The sequence below is a fragment of the Emys orbicularis genome, chromosome 15 (assembly GCF_028017835.1).
Source record: "Emys orbicularis isolate rEmyOrb1 chromosome 15, rEmyOrb1.hap1, whole genome shotgun sequence".
Taxonomy (NCBI): domain Eukaryota; kingdom Metazoa; phylum Chordata; order Testudines; family Emydidae; genus Emys; species Emys orbicularis.
The window spans coordinates 31,396,789-31,412,691 of NC_088697.1; the positions used below are offsets into that span (position 1 = coordinate 31,396,789).

The window sequence follows — 15,903 nt, forward strand, 5'->3', positions numbered from 1 at the left end:
TAAAGGGGAGACCCTGATTGATATCTGCACCAGCCCCACCATATACCAGCAAAACCTTCAAAGAGATCATTGCCACAGACTAGATGTATCAGAACCCCCAGGAGATGCAGAAATGGCTGCAGAATGAGCCGGGAGCATTTGACTGAGCTCCGGACCAGACCAGATCCGACCAGACCAGATCATCTGAGCTCAGGACCAGATCATCATCCCACGGCTAGTGTAGATGTAGCCTCAGACTAGGGGGACCATATGTCCCATTTTGGCTGGGACAGTCCCTTTTTAAAGCCCTGTCCCAACCGGCCCCACTTTTTTTGGCATTTGTCCCGTTTGTTCTTGCCAACTGATGATCAGTTGGCAACAGCAAATGGGACAAATGGCCAGTTTGGCCAACAAAAGTGGGGTGCACCCCCTAGCGGGGCACGGAGGAATGTGCGGGTGGAGGTGGGAGAGCGGCAATGCCAGCCCTGAGAGGAAGGGAAGGAAGGCTCAGGAGAGCAGCTTGGGCTGGGCCAGCCCCACGTGGGTGGGTGGCAGGGGGCTTCAGGCTGGCCCCGTGCAGGGGGGCCTCGGGCCAGCCCCACACAGTGTCCCATTTTCCCTTTGGGAAAATATGGTCACCCTGCCTCAGACACACTTTCTTCCCCGTCTATTCTTTTCAGCTGCTGCTTCTTTTGATTCTGCAGACTGAGAAAATCTTGCAGAACCTGTGGGTTTTTTCAGCCTGAAAAATTTCACAGTCTGAAGTGAAAGTGAAATTTGCCAGTCCAAGGAGGGGCTAAAGTATCAACAGGAAGCGCTATCAGTCTCCACTGGGAACAAACACAGAGCAGAGGTTGTTTGTGCAAGATGGAATCTCCAGCTAGTTTCACGGGGGGAGAAGCTTACCAGAAAGATTTTGACCCTGCAGCGTTTTTGAAAACCTACTATTCCTTCGGTTCCAGTCATTGCCAAGGGAATGAAATTCTGGAATTAAACCTGAGAAGCCTGTTTAAGATATTCATTTCAGGTGAGTATAGTGTCCTGCGGGCATAGTGCACTAGGGCTGAGAAGTTCTCAGCTTTTCCCCTGTCCTGTGATCGCATGCTCGTTTAATAATGCTGTCTGTGGCGGGAAACGACGAGGCTCTATAAGGGTAGTAAGGCTTTGGGGACAGGAGTCTTGTCTTCATACTCATGGCATGTTTGGGGCATGCACATAATAAATAACATTGAGAGTGTTTCTAACTGTAATTAGCAGCTGTAGAGGCCATGATGGTTCAGTATGATGTGGGGTTTTGTATGTCACACACACTAATCTCTAGAGCTACATACTCACACTAAGCTACTGAAAGTATTTCAGAGTATGTCAGCCCCTTCATTTTCTAAGTGTTGCAGCTAGTTTTAGCTACTTGATTTTCCCCTTTAAAATCCATATGTCAGTGGCAATCTCAGTTCTGGAGAGGTTGAGGGCTGGAATAATGGGAGGTGCTGTGGGTCAGGATTGAGGGGTATTGGCAGAGCTGGGGCTGGAGGAGACCTAGACTAGAGAAAGGTAGGGACTGTAGTCAGGATTGAAGAGCATCTGCAGAGCTGTGTATAGTGAAGCTCGGGATTAGAATAACAAGCGTATTGTAGTATAGGATTGAGCTGCATTAGCAGAGCTGTGTGTGGTACAGCCCAGGAGGGGAAGAACGAGTGGAAGCTGCGGCTCAAGAATAAGATGCAATGGCAGAATTGAGGGTGAGGCCCAAGGCTGGAATGGCAGAATCAGGATGGGGGACCCAGAGTAGGGAGCCATCTGTGTCATCAACCCCAGACTTTCATGAGAATTAAAATCACTGACTCGGCTGGACTGCAAATTGCAACTAGTAAAAGGAGCAGGTGACCTGGTTCCCTGCATCCTGTTATGATCAATGTTGCTATCTGGAACTGTCCTCACTGTTGCACAAGCAGTTAAACCCTTTAATATCACAGGAATTAAAAAAAAATCCTGCCTCTTCATAAATTAATCTGATTTCTTTCCTGCTATATATTATGAAAAGTAACAGATGTTGCCAGCTGGATTCTAAACCTGGAAATGGACTAGGGGTTACTGATGTTACTACAAACCCTGGAGAACTTCTCCACAGCATTTTATAGCATATAATTGGGCTCACAGCTAAGCAGTTTATAACTAGGCTATTCTGGGTTACCCTTTCCACTGCTGGTTCCCTACTCTGGTTTTCTAGTTTTTTAATCTAACCTAGCAACATTTTTAAAGCATGTTCAGGATCATGGTATCAAAACAGCTATGATAATGAGCTTCTATAGAATGATTATTGTGATAGTGTAGAGAGTCCCCAGCTGAGATCGGGACCCTGTTTGTGCTGAGCGCTGTACACGCACATAGGAAGTCCTTTCCCTAGAGAGCTCTGAGACTGAAGTTGGTTCCTTATTCATGGTTCCTAGACCCTTATTCAAAGACCAACATTATTTTAAAATGTATTGATCAGTGTGATTGAACCGATAAAAATGTAAAAGATAATGATCTGATTATTCAATTACTAACAAAGTAAGGAGCTGGGTTTTGACGGGCCGAACATGACAAAATTAGTCTTGGGTCACCCCAAGTGACACACCCCGGTCACTGTTAGACTATTCCGAAGGAACTGAGGCACGCCGTTGGCTGAGCTGAAGTTTTGTTACTGCGCAATGTCACACTGCCAATCCACTTATTTGGTCATTCAATTAATAAATAATTAAGTAATCAGTCATTTAAATTTTTAGCACATTCAATCACATACATTTGATGAAATTTCTAAAAATAATTAATCTTACATTGACATATTTTTAAATAATTGTGGAGGTTAAATACACAGCTGGGAACAATGGATAGGAAGCTGGTACCAAAAACAAGGAATTGGGAATAAGGAGCCAACTTCAGCCTCGTCAGAGAGTTTATAATCTAAATAGACAAAATGTACAAGGCAGGATTGTTATTCCCACTTAACACACGAAGGATTGAGGCTCAGACAGATTAAGTGACGCACCAAAGTCACACAGCGAGTCTGTGGCAGATTTCATTAGTCCTAGGCAAAGGCCCTAACCAGGACACACCTCCTTAGGTGATGAGGCTGTTGCTGGAGGAGTGTTCCATCCTACATACCATTCGCATGAGGCGTCAAAGGAGCAAATAAAACAAACAAACAAACAAAAAGCCCCCCCCAAAAAAACCCCAACCAGCAGTGAGTACAACTTCTCCGACTTATGGGTCGTGCAATGCGCCAATGTAACTTCGTTCCCCGACGTTCCAAACCAGGTGGGGTGAAAGGCGACACCCTGATTGATATCGGCAGCGGCCCCACCATTTATCAGCTCCTCTCCGCCTGCGAGAACTTTAAGGAGATCATCGCTTCGGACTATACCGACCGGAACCGCCAGGAACTGGAGAAATGGCTGAAGAATGAGCCAGAAGCGTTCGACTGGACTCCAGTGGTGAAATACGTGTGTGAGCTGGAAGGAGACAGGTAAGGGAGGGAGACCTGGCTACTGATGATCCAGTGAGAGGAAACATGTCTTGTCACTGAAATGAACCCCTGCAGGGGAGGGGACCTCTTACTAGAGTACGATGTAAAAACACAGGACTAGGTCACCCAACAGGCTGACATACGACAGACGCAGGGAGGCTCAAGAAATGGGAATCTACTAGAAGCGCTCGCTCATGGATCCAACTGCCATGTATGGAAGCTGCCAGCTGAACCCTATAGGTCATGCGTCACTCTTATTATTAGTTATAATTATTATGATATTATCTTAATTACCATAGTACCCACAAGCCATAGCCACATAGTTGCTGGAACTAGGGATGCTGCAGTACCACCTGGACTGAAGTGGTTTCCATCATATACAGGGTTTACACTTTGGTTTAATGGCTCTTAGCACCTCCACTATACAAATTGTTCCAGCACCCCTGCGCTGTAGTAATACAAATAATCAATAATAATACATTGTCTGAAGTGAAGCAGTGTATAAGTGTTTCAGGATCAGGGCCTAGGGCTTATCTCTGTGTTGTGTAAAATTTTTGACTAGAATAGTGCTGCACACAGAACAACAGTCCTCTCTTTTCAGCCTTTATTATAAAACAACTCAGAAGAATGATCCTGTCACACATTCTCTGTAGCTGCTATCAGGAAACCCTCCCATACCTCACTCAGAGCGCTGAAGCCTGCATGCTTCTCAAACTTAAGTAACTAATTTTTTTTTTTTTTTACTAATTGCAGCTGGTTGGAAAACAAACAAAAAAAACCCATGGACATCTTCGTGTAACTTCCCCACATCATTTTCCATCAAAGTTGGGTTTGGACATTTTTCTGACCAATTCTGCACATTTTCCCAGGGGACTAGTTTTTTGGGTGCATTAAATGAAATGCTGTAAAACAGGCCCAAATCTAGCATGTCCTAAGCACTTCCCATGTGAAAATCAGGCTCCCTTTAAGGTAGCTCAAGTTGGACACCCAAAAAGAGTCTCCCGAAATCACTAGTCACTTTTGAAAATGTAGAGCATCCATTTTCTTTGTGCATAGAATTTGTCATTTTTCCTTTCATGATTGGTGGCTTTAATAATAATTCTCAGGACAAAATTTCATGTTGAAACCCCTCTATTTCAAAAGGATCCACCTTAGGGAGACTTTTATAGGTAACATGATGCGTTACACGCATTGGTGCTGGAAGTAAGGAGGCTGGGGATGCTGCAGTACCCCCTGGCTTGAAGTTGATTGCATTATATCCAGGGTTTACAATTTTGTTCAATGGCTATCAGCACCCCCACTATAAAAATTGTTCCAGCACACCGGCATAGCCAGGGACCCCCTTGTGTTAGGTGCTGTACAAACATACAGCAAAAAGAAGGTCCCTGCTCCAGAGAGCTTACTATCTAAATTTCACACTATTGTACTGAAATAACTAGTCTAATATGTACTAATACTTTGCAATTTTCAATCACCTTCCATCTCATAAGAACATAAGAATGGTCATACCAGGTCAGACCAAAGATCCATCTAGCAGAGTATCCTGTCTTCCGACAGTGGCCAATGCCAGATTCTTCAACGGGAATGAACAGAACAGGGCAATTATCAAGTGATCCATTCCCTGTTGTTCAGTCCCAGCATCTGGCAGTCAGAGGCTTAGGGACACTCAGAGGATGGGATTGCATCCCTGACCATCTTGGCTAATAACCATTGATGGACCCATCCTCCATGAACTTATCTAATGCTATTTGAACCCAGCTATACTTTTGGCCTTCACAATATCCCCTGGCAATGAATTCCAGAGGTTGACTGTGAGTTTTAAAAACATTAGTGAATTTAGCTTCATAACTACTCTGGAAGGTGAAATACCATGGTGATGGGCATAGCATAAATACCTCGGCAGACAGATAAGGGGACAAGGTAGGTGAGGTACAATTTTGTATTGGATGGAAGTTGGTCCAATAAAAGATATTATCTCACCCACCTTGAGTCTCTAATATCGTGTGACTAACATGGCTACAACTACACTGCATAGACAGATAAGGAAGCATTTTTATCTCCATTTTAAAGATGGGGAGACTAAGGTGCAGAGAGGGAAAGTGGCATGCCCAAGATCACACAGGAAGTCAGTGGCAGAGTGAGAACTAGAACGCCGGTCTTTGCTTTGACTAGATGACCATTGCTCCCACCATAGATGGAAAGGACTGAGTGTGTGTCTTTCAAAAGCATGTGTGGAGGGATTTGAAACCTGAATCCAAAGTCATATTGAAATGAACAACCGGGACAGAGACCTTTACTTAAATTCCCCAGTTCTGGTAAGCAGGTTTCTATACACATCACCTTTGCTGCACCATGCCAGAGTTTCTCCTTACTTGATAATTTCCAGATTTGTAGTTCTGGGCATTACCCCTCCCAGGACATTCATTCAGTGGAGTGCAAGTAGTTACTGCCAACTGTGTAAGTGCAGCTGTACAAACACTGATCCCACTTCTGCTTCTCTCAATTCGTCCTTTTTCCGCACTGGTTGAATACGGTTCAGTCACTGTAGCCTGCGGCTTGGCCAATGCAGGGAACGTGGATGCCTCTCGCTTTTTAGTTTCCTGTGGGGTTATGGTTTAAACAGGAAATTGAAACCTGGAAAACCACACAAACTGTATTTCCCAATAGATGTAAATATCTTTAAAATTCCACTCTGGGCCAGCGGGGGCCTCTCATGGGACCTAGTTGAGACCTTGTCTAGAATAAAGAACAGGAGTACTTGTGGCACCTTAGAGACTACAGCTTTCGTGGGCTACAGCCCACTTCTTCGGATGCATAGAATGGAACATATATTGAGGAGATATATATACACATACAGAGAGCATGAAAAGGTGGGAATTGTCTTACCAACTCTGAGAGGCCAATTAAGTAAGAGAAAAAAAAACTTTTGAAGTGATAATCAAGATAGCCCAGTACAGACAGGGACTGGGCTATCTTGATTATCACTTCAAAAGTTTTTTTTCTCTTACTTAATTGTTCTCTCAGAGTTGGTAAGACAACTCCCACCTTTTCATGCTCTCTGTATGTGTGTGTATATATATCTCCTCAATATATGTTCCATTCTATGCATCCGAAGAAGTGGGATGTAGCCCACGAAAGCTTATGCTCAAATAAATTTGTTAGTCTCTAAGGTGCCACAAGTACTCCTGTTCTTTTTGCGGATACAGACTAACACGGCTGCTACTCTAAAACCTGTCTAGAATAAAAAGTTCTAGTTAGTCTGGAGAGCAAGGTCCTTGGAACAGGGCTCGTGTCTTTACACAGGTCTGCAAATGGCCATGGTGTGAATGAGTTAACAAAACTGATCAATAATAAAACAACCGTTGTATCTAGAAAGAGCAGCTGTCTCTGTGTATGGCAGCGATGGTGTTTCAGTCCGATGTGGGGCTTTGTGTTGCAGAGACTTGCTATCTAATCTCTCTCCAGAGCTAAACATCCACATAAATATTTCCAAGTACATCAGCCCTTATATTTTCAGAGGGCAGTGAATAGTTGTAGCTACTTGATTTTAATTGAAATCCACACCAGTGGCAGTCTCAGTTCAGGAGAGGTGCCAGGCTGGAAGAGCAAGGAGTGCTGTAGGTTAGGACTGAGGGGCATCAGCAGAGCCGTGTATCTGTGTGTAGGGGGAGCAGGACTGGCCTAGCAAGGGTCAGGGAACGCAGGTCTGGATAGAGGTGCATTGGCAAAGCTGGAGGGGTGGGGAGAGCCCAGGACTGGAACAGCAGGGGGGCTGTTCAGGCAGAGCTGTTGAAGAATGCAGCCCAGGACTGGAATGATGGAGGGTGGGGGGAAGAAGGGCTGCAGATTAGAGGCATGAGACTCTATTTTTCTGGGAACTCATACAGCCCCAATTGCCATAGTGTCTGAGAGACTCTCTATTTTTATTAAAAAGAACAGGAGTACTTGTGGCACCTTAGAGACTAACAAATTTATTAGAGCATAAGCTTTCGTGGGCTACAACCCACTTCTTCGGATGCATAGAATGGAACATATATTGAGGAGATATATATACACACATACAGAGAGCATGAACAGGTGGGAGTTGTCTTACCAACTCTGAGAGGCCAAATAAGTAAGAGAAAAAAAACTTTTGAAGTGATAATCAAGATGGCTCAGTACAGACAGTTTGAATGGCTGAGCCATTACAAACATTGAATCTATCTCCCCTTGTAAGTATTTTCACACTTGCTTCTTATCAAACTGTCTGTACTGAGCCATCTTGATTATCACTTCAAAAGTTTTTTTTCTCTTACTTAATTGGCCTCTCAGAGTTGGTAAGACAACTCCCACCTGTTCATGCTCTCTGTATGTGTGTGTATATATATCTCCTCAATATATGTTTCACTCTATATGCATCCGAAGAAGTGGGCTGTAGCCCACGAAAGCTTATGCTCTAATAAATTTGTTAGTCTCTAAGGTGCCACAAGTACTCCTGTTCTTTTTGCGGATACAGACTAACACGGCTGCTACTCTGAAATCTATTTTTATTAATGCATTGACTCTCAACACCCTTGTGACATTACCCCCATTATCCAGAGAGGGAACTGAGGCACAGAGCGACGGCGACTTATTCAAAGCCACGCAGAAGGATCTGTGGCAGAGCACAGAACTGAATGCAGGTCTCCGGGGTTCTAGGCTAGCATGCTAAACACTGGAGCCTCCTCCTTCCCGGCATAGATCAGAAGCGCAGAAGGTGTTGATGCAAAGAGAAAATGCTGAGCTGCCCAAAGCTCCGCATGCTCCTGGATCAGTAGGAATGGAGAGTCACACCAATATCCTTTCTTGCTACTGCTGCATTGCTCTGCAGTTTGACAATTGTGAAATGCCTAGCACCCAGGGAACGTTTCCTCCTAATTCCAGCTAGTCAGGGGTTCGCTTATGCCCTGAAGCAGGAGGGTTTATAGCCCTTCAGGGCTCAGTTATGATTAATCCCTACTGTAAGGTAACTGGCTATTATCCGTGTAAATATCAGATCCTTTTGTCTAATTCTTGGCCTCAGCGGTGTCTTGTGACAATGAGTTCCACTGGTTAATTGCGTGCTGTATGGAAAAAGTGTCCCCTCTTATTAGTTTTAAATATGCTGCCTTTCAAATCCATTGAACATCCCCTTGCTGAGATCTAATGGACAGACTGCAAATCATGCAATAGTACACAATATAACATTTCTTGCAGGGAAAAGTGGGCTGAGAAGGAAGAGAAGTTGAGAAAGAAAGTCAAGCAGGTTCTGAAATGCGATGTGTCCAAATCCAACATCTTGGCCCCTGTGTCTCTGCCCCAGGCCGACTGCCTGCTCTCCACACTGTGCTTGGAAGCTGCCTGCAAAGACCTGAACAGCTATCGTGCAGCACTGAAGAACATCAGTTCTCTGTTAAAGCCAGGAGGCCACTTGGTGATGGTGATAGTCCTGAAAGAAACCTACTACATGGTAGGCCAACGAAGGTTCTCCTGCCTCTACCTGGAGCGGGAGTCGGTGGAGGAAGCCCTGAGAGAGGCCGGGTATGATGTACAGTGTGTTGAGGTGACTCCAAACCGTTCCCAAAGCACATTTTCAGATTTTGAGGCTGTGCTGAGTCTGGTTGCGTGCAAGCGGCCTGCTTAGTCCTGCTGAAAATGAGCAGGAAAGCGCCTTGGTGCAAGGGAAAGGGCAGGGCTGGCCTTAGGGAAAAAGGCACCTGGGGCAAACTTGTATTTTGGCTCTGTGAGGGGCAGGGAGTTGTAGGGGGCGTGGAGCACAGGGAGCTGGGGTGGGGGCTTCTCAGAGCCAAACCTGCGCATGATTTTGCATTGGCATGTGCATTAATCAAAGAATATAGAATTGAGAGATAGGACATGTGACCCAAGGACCCCTTGACGCCAACTGGCAGATGGCCCCAGGGTACATAGGTGGAGAGGGATCTCCTGGGTTCGTCAAAAGGGGTCATGTAAGGTCTCTAATGAAAGCCTGTGTCACACTGATCGTCATAATCATTGCAAGATATATGTATGGAAAACATGTGAATAGTTATGGATCTATACTAAAAATTATGTTCCCTAGGACTGTGAGTTAAGGCAGGCCACCAGGTGATCCACATACCTCTGTCATGCAAGACAGAGATGCGTATGTCACTCTGGCTCATCATGTGCAAACTGAGCATTGTGTGGTTCCCAAAGGACACCCATTTACAGTCTGAGCCAAATTCTAATCAATTGATTGCAGGGGCTTCAGGAAAAAATAAGCCAGCAGGGGTTATCCTGTTTAGGCATAAGGCAATGAACTTTTGAAACTATATCGGGGGTGCAGATGAACCTCCAGTTATTCCTTCAGTCTGTGAGGACTGCCAGCAGGATTGATTTGATGAGAAGGGATCTCAGCTAAACTGGTGAAAATCCTGAGAAAAGGACGTGGGGTAAGCTATCTCGTAGGAGATAGCTGAATGTCTGGTTAGGTGAGTGTCGGCTCTCGAAAGCACGTTATGATTTTGTTTGATATGTAACCACTGCTTTGCAATATCCTCACTTGCTGTCCTTGAATCTCTGTTTTGATAATAAACTTATTCCTGTTTTCACTCTGTGTATATATTGAAGTGTGTTGAGTTGAGTGGTGATCCTCAGCTGAATCTTGCAAGCTGGTGTGTGTTTTTCCTTTAGGGAGTAGCAGCTCTGAGAGTTCTGTGACTGTTCAGTGGAACATGGGCTGGGCGTGCCAGAGGCCATTCCGAGAACTCAGGGGGAGGTATGTGCCTAACGGTAATCTGTACCGAGACAGTGAGGCCTACGAAGGGCAGGAAGGCAGTGCTTCTCCTGCCGGAGGCTAGTGGTTTCACATTGCGGGCATAGACAAGACTTCCTCATGCTGAGGGCAGGCAGTGGGCAAGGTGCCTGAAAACCCTGGGTCCCCGAAGGAAGTGTCACAATACAAGCAGCAGCTATCCCATTCCTCCAGCCCCCTCAGCCAATCCAGGCTGCTCTCGAGAGTACAGTTTCCCATGCTGTGTCCAGTCCAGGCTTAAATGTCTCAAGTGATGGAGTTCACAGCTAGAGCTGGGCAAAAAAAATTTGGCCAAAATTGTTTTTGGTGAAAAAAATACAGATTTGGTGATACCAAAAATGTCACAAATTTGTGTTGGTTTCACTGAATTGTTTTGACCGAAAAAAACAAAATATCTGCTGTTTTGACTTATTCCAACCCTGGAATACTTTCAAAATGAAAAGTTTTAATGACTTTTCATTTCAAAATGTCCTTCAATTTACTTTAAAAATACAGAAATATAAAAACAAAACAAAAACAACAAAACTCAAAATCTAGAGAAAACACAGTTTCCTGTCGAACTAAATATTTCATTTGACCCAAAATGAATTTTCTTTTACTTTTTGATTCACCAAAAATTCAGCAAAATATTTTTTTTTCAGGTCGACTCAAACGAATGTTTAAAAAAATATTTCAGCATGGCCAGAGAACCCCAAAATTCATTATTTGGAACTGGGATTCCAACAGAAAGTAGGCAGCCAATGCCAACCCTTTGAGCCAAGTCTTGAACGGAACCGGTTGGCTATTTCCATTGGCGGCAACAGGTGATCTTAGACAAGCTACCTAGCAAGGGGGTGGCTGAGCAGTAGTGCGCTGCAGTGCCATGAGGGACAGACTTAGATTTGGTTTGAGCAGACCTGGAAAGCGTTTCAGGGCATGGCAAAGAGCACTGGTCTGGGAATGTCCAAGGTGAGGATCAACAAAAAGCAGATAGTCTGGGCTCAAAATCACTGCCTAATCCAGGCTCCAAGATTCATCTGACCTTTATTAATTCATCCTAAACAAATACTTCTATAACCCAGAGGGGGAGGCAGGTGACTCCCTGCAACTTCTCCTTGTCTTTACGGGGCTCTCATCCAAGGACAGTGCTGGCCCCACCCTGCTTAGTTTATGAGACCTAAGGAGGTCATAATCTATCACAGCTCAGCTACACTCGGTGCTGAAAGTGTGTGTGGGGGTGGGTGCCTCAAGGGGGTCACAAACCCAACCAAAAACTGAAACCAACCTGGGGATGCACTTTAAGCACTGCTGCTTGCAGATGATGAGAGAGCCGCCAACCCCACACATTCTTTTCATGCCGCTTTAAGCCCTGGCTGCAAGTCTGAGCGGTTGTTGACACCAGAGATGCGAATAGCTTCAGAAAAGCTCTCCCTTTCTATCCAATCAAAAGCAGATTGTTCTTTCCAAGTTACAATTGCTAACTTGTGGGGGGAAAACCACCCCACTCTCTTGCGTGACACTCTCAAAGTGGTGTCACCCGGACTGGTGGAATCTGGAGAGAAACGATGGCTTTGTTTAGAATTAGTTGGACCAGGTCCATTGGGCTATGGCTGTGCCCGCACATGGCTCCCATTAACTCGGCTGGGAGTGAGTTACAGGAAAGCTGATTAGCCTGAAGGGAAACTGCTGTATTCAAAACAGCCTATGCCTCACTTTCTCCATCTGTGCAGGACTGTAGCCAGTAGGTTCAGGGATTGGGCAAAGGAGCATTAGTGCTGGGGAGATGAGCCGGACAGGCAGCCCTGGGGTATTTACGGGAGTTCTCTATCTATGGAAAAGGTACAACGTGAGCAGCAGTAAGACAACCTTTCCCCATACATACAGCCTCTCCTTCCTGCCTAAGAACTTAGAAAACAGCCCTGGAAACACTCTGTGCTAGGGCTCGCAGCCAGGAGGCCCTTGGCTTTGGACATTTGCTTGCTGGTAACTGTACTGAGATCCATCAAATGATTTCACAGAGGGCGCCACCAAACAGCAGCAGCTTTTGGTTACTGTTGACCTGAGGCAGACAGAATCATACTAGGGAAATACTCCGTGGTCCACTCCCGATCCCCAGAGCCAGCCCAGTTGCCCACAAGGGGGCTTTTTCATTAGGTTAATCAGGCTTGTAAGGCAAGGAGCAGCCCCAAACTGTCCCAAGGGTCTGTGAAAATATTACACACATACCTCCAGCCTGTGTAAATACCCTTTCAAAAGCTTGCATGGGGGAGGCCCCTCCCAGACACACACACCAGCACCCGAATCCTCTTCCACATTACTGTAATTCTCAATGGCCTGAAAAGAAAGGACAAGTGATGGGAATGGGGAGATTCTTATGTGCAATATTTTCAACGGAGTCAGGCCATTCCCACCACACAGACTAGGGCCCGTAGTTTCTAATTACCGTAACTCGTGCTTCATGAAAGAAAGACAAATACACACGCTTCCTGGAGCACAGGAAAGAGTGATTGCAACAGAGATACAGTTTCCCCATCTGAATGTTTACCAAGCAGCAGGGGCTCCATTAGAGCACAGGGATTTTCTGCCCTCTGAAAGAAAAATGTTGTGGAGTGAAAGGTTTTGAGAAGCCCTGAAAAGAAAATGGATCTGAGGCTGAAGACTTGACCCCAGTACATTTTTCCATTGATGGCAGGAGCAGGGAGAGCTTTACTGGACCCTGAGGGATCCCAGGTTCTTTACTTCAGCTCTGTAAATCCTAGGGCACGAGAGCACCACTAACTACACTACGACTTTAATTCGGATTTAGCTGCTTTAATTCGAATTAACGCTTGACCCGTCCACACAACGAAGCCATTTAATTCGAATGAAAGAGCCCTTTAATTCGATTTCTGTACTCCTCCTCGACGAGAGGAGTAGCGTCAAAATCGGTATTGTTAATCCGAATTAAGGTTAGTGTGGCCGCAATTCGACGTTATTGGCAATTAGATGTTATTGGCTACCCACAATGCAACGCTCTGGAAATCGATGCTACTGCGGTAGCTTGGACGCACACCACCGAATTAATGGTGCCTAGTGTGGCCGAATACATTCGAATTTATAAAATCGGTTTCCTAAATTCGAATTATATAAATTCGGATTAATCCTGTAGTGTAGACATACCCTAAGAAGGGGTCTCTTGGTTAGACAAGTCACCTTGCATATTGATTAAAAATAAGGATTTTTGTATGGAAAAAGCCAACCATCCTCTAACTGACTCTGAACTATGGAAGCTACAAACATGTGGCAAATGCTCGTTTCTGGCTCTTTTGAATGTGCAGATACCATAGGCATAGCCACACCTTGTAAAGACAGCTGGAGAATCAGCTGCAATATTCCACTGCGTGCAGTCACTTTAATCTGACCATTTTTTGCCCTGGGCATCTCTCTTTGGCAGCCATGCAAGAAGAGCTGGAGTAAAATGTAGCTGCATCAAGTTGATGTTGCAAAAAAATGATAGTGTGTTTATTTCATTTTTACCTTTCTGAAAGGATGTGGGGCTTCCACCCCTAACCCTCCCATAGCTGTTGCCTTTCTTGGGTGGAGCCCTGCCTCTGTCTCCCTCCTGACTGGGGTATTTCCAGGCTGAACAGTTCCCGGACTTCATTGTGTTATTTCCAGCAAATGACAGTCTAACTAAGAAGGCCTGTTTTGCTTCTGCCTCTGAGATTGACAACCATGTAACTTCCCGCAGTTATAAATTACCACACAGCTCTTTCTAAACAAGCACATTTATTCTTACGGTAAAAGTATTACACAGCAAACATTAAAAACATGAAAAGAACCTACATGCACGCTAATAAGCTTGCCAGAGATCACCTCCTCCCTCCCCCCATCGCCACAAGGGCTCTGGTTGATATCAGTTCTTCCAACCCTGCCCTAAGGAGTGGGACTCTCCATGAGCCAGAGGTCTTGTCCCTTTGCTGGATCAGAATGAAGGCTGCCCTGAATCAGTTTAAACTCAGGCTATTTATTCAAGAATCCTTTCTTTGTCTGTTGGGTCCCTGGAAAATCCAGTTGGAAGAAACGTGAATAGGTAATCAGCCAGACAATGGATTTGCCAGGGCAAAGCTTCAAAAGGGCTGATAACTGGAGGAAATATATTAGCATACCCCCTCCTCCTAGAGAAGTTACACACAATCTCACAATAGCACATAAGCAATTGCATTTTTAATACAATGCACCCCAAATGTATTAAGCTTAAGGTTTGTCCAGGAAATTGCCACCTGTCACACCACAGTCCTGGCCCTCTCCAACTGTGCTGATGGTACCTCAGTCCAGTCCAATAGCACCCCCTGCCACTCCAGTTCCTGGATGAATTGTGTGATGGTGGCTGGGATATAAATAAGCAGTGATTAGGATGAGACCTACCAGACTCAGCCATCTGTGAACTATGAACCCAATTCATCTCCCATTGAAGCCAGTGGCAAGACTCCTATCAGACTCTAAATCCAAAATCTAATGAAACTAAGTCCCTGATTCAGTAAAGTGCTTAAACATGTGCTCAAGTCCCATTTAAGTTAATGGGGCTTAAACACATTCCTGAATCAGGGTCTAAGAGTGGATTTGAATTCATCTCTCCAGAGGTATCAGGCTAGTGCATTCAACCCTAATACCACCTACCTCCCCATTCCGTACCTTTACAAAGGAGGAAGCATAGTAAAAGGGCATCTGTCCAATGGCAGAGCAGGAAACAAATACAGGAGCCGTCGCTTCCCCTAGTTGTGAGCTCATCTGTGGGACAGTGGATAAAAGTTTAAGAAATGTTCCAATAACCTGTAACAATGAATGTTAATCGGAAAAGGTACAAAAGGGAAACAGACTGAATTAGTCTAAACAAAAAAGGCCTCCTGATATAACTCAAGGACTGTGTTAACATCCTGTCTGGTAAACAAGAGGTGTAGGGCCAGAAATCAATTAACCCAATCTGGTGTATTGGAAATTAGGCCTAATTGATGGACAAAAAAATTAGAGGTCGGGCTATTCCACCCATTATTTCCTTTTAGGGTCTTTAAAAACAGACTTTTGAGGGAAAATCAGGGATGGAGAGATGTGAATGCTAGCTGACTGGAAGATGAGAAAAGGGGAAGGAGTGAGCTTCACCATTATGGCTGCCACCCCCACAGTCTCCTGGGATTTAGTGTGACTCCATTGTGCCTTTTTTGTCCTAATCCCAAGAGATGTCCTGACCAGACCAGGCCAAAGAGAGGGACCTCAGATGACCTCACCATGCCCACCAGATCTGGCTAACCCCAGAGCACTACCTGGGATGAGAAACTAGTGCTTCACATAGACACATACTCCTATGTGCCCTTTCCTTTCCCGCACCTTAGTTCTTTTCTTTCCTATCCCTCTCCTTTTCCCTTCTGTCTAATAATAGTATGGCTTAGCTGGCCAAGACCATATATTTTGCAACACTTTTCCTTTTGTTTCTGTATCTTTAATAAAAGTTTAAAAGGATCTTTAGTGGTGTGTTGGCCAGGGTATTAAACAGGCTGAGGTCTCTGTACACCAAACCTTGTTTAACGTTGGGTAGTTTCATGGTTACATTAACACCTTTGATTCTTTGGCCCCGTATATTAATGCAACATGGAACAAACTTGTAGGGAGACAC

At 45.0% G+C, this 15,903-nt stretch overlaps 1 protein-coding gene across 1 annotated transcript; it reads left to right on the forward strand.

The window, feature by feature from the left end:
• Positions 1-807: 807 nt before the first annotated feature.
• On the forward strand, positions 808-10,067 carry LOC135889153 (nicotinamide N-methyltransferase-like). The gene is made up of 3 exons (XM_065416963.1): positions 808-1,006; positions 3,277-3,484; positions 8,699-10,067. The coding sequence occupies exons 1-3, from the start codon at positions 847-849 to the stop codon at positions 9,123-9,125; spliced, it is 795 nt and encodes a 264-aa protein (XP_065273035.1). The 5' UTR covers positions 808-846; the 3' UTR covers positions 9,126-10,067.
• The last annotated feature ends 5,836 nt before the right edge of the window (positions 10,068-15,903 follow it).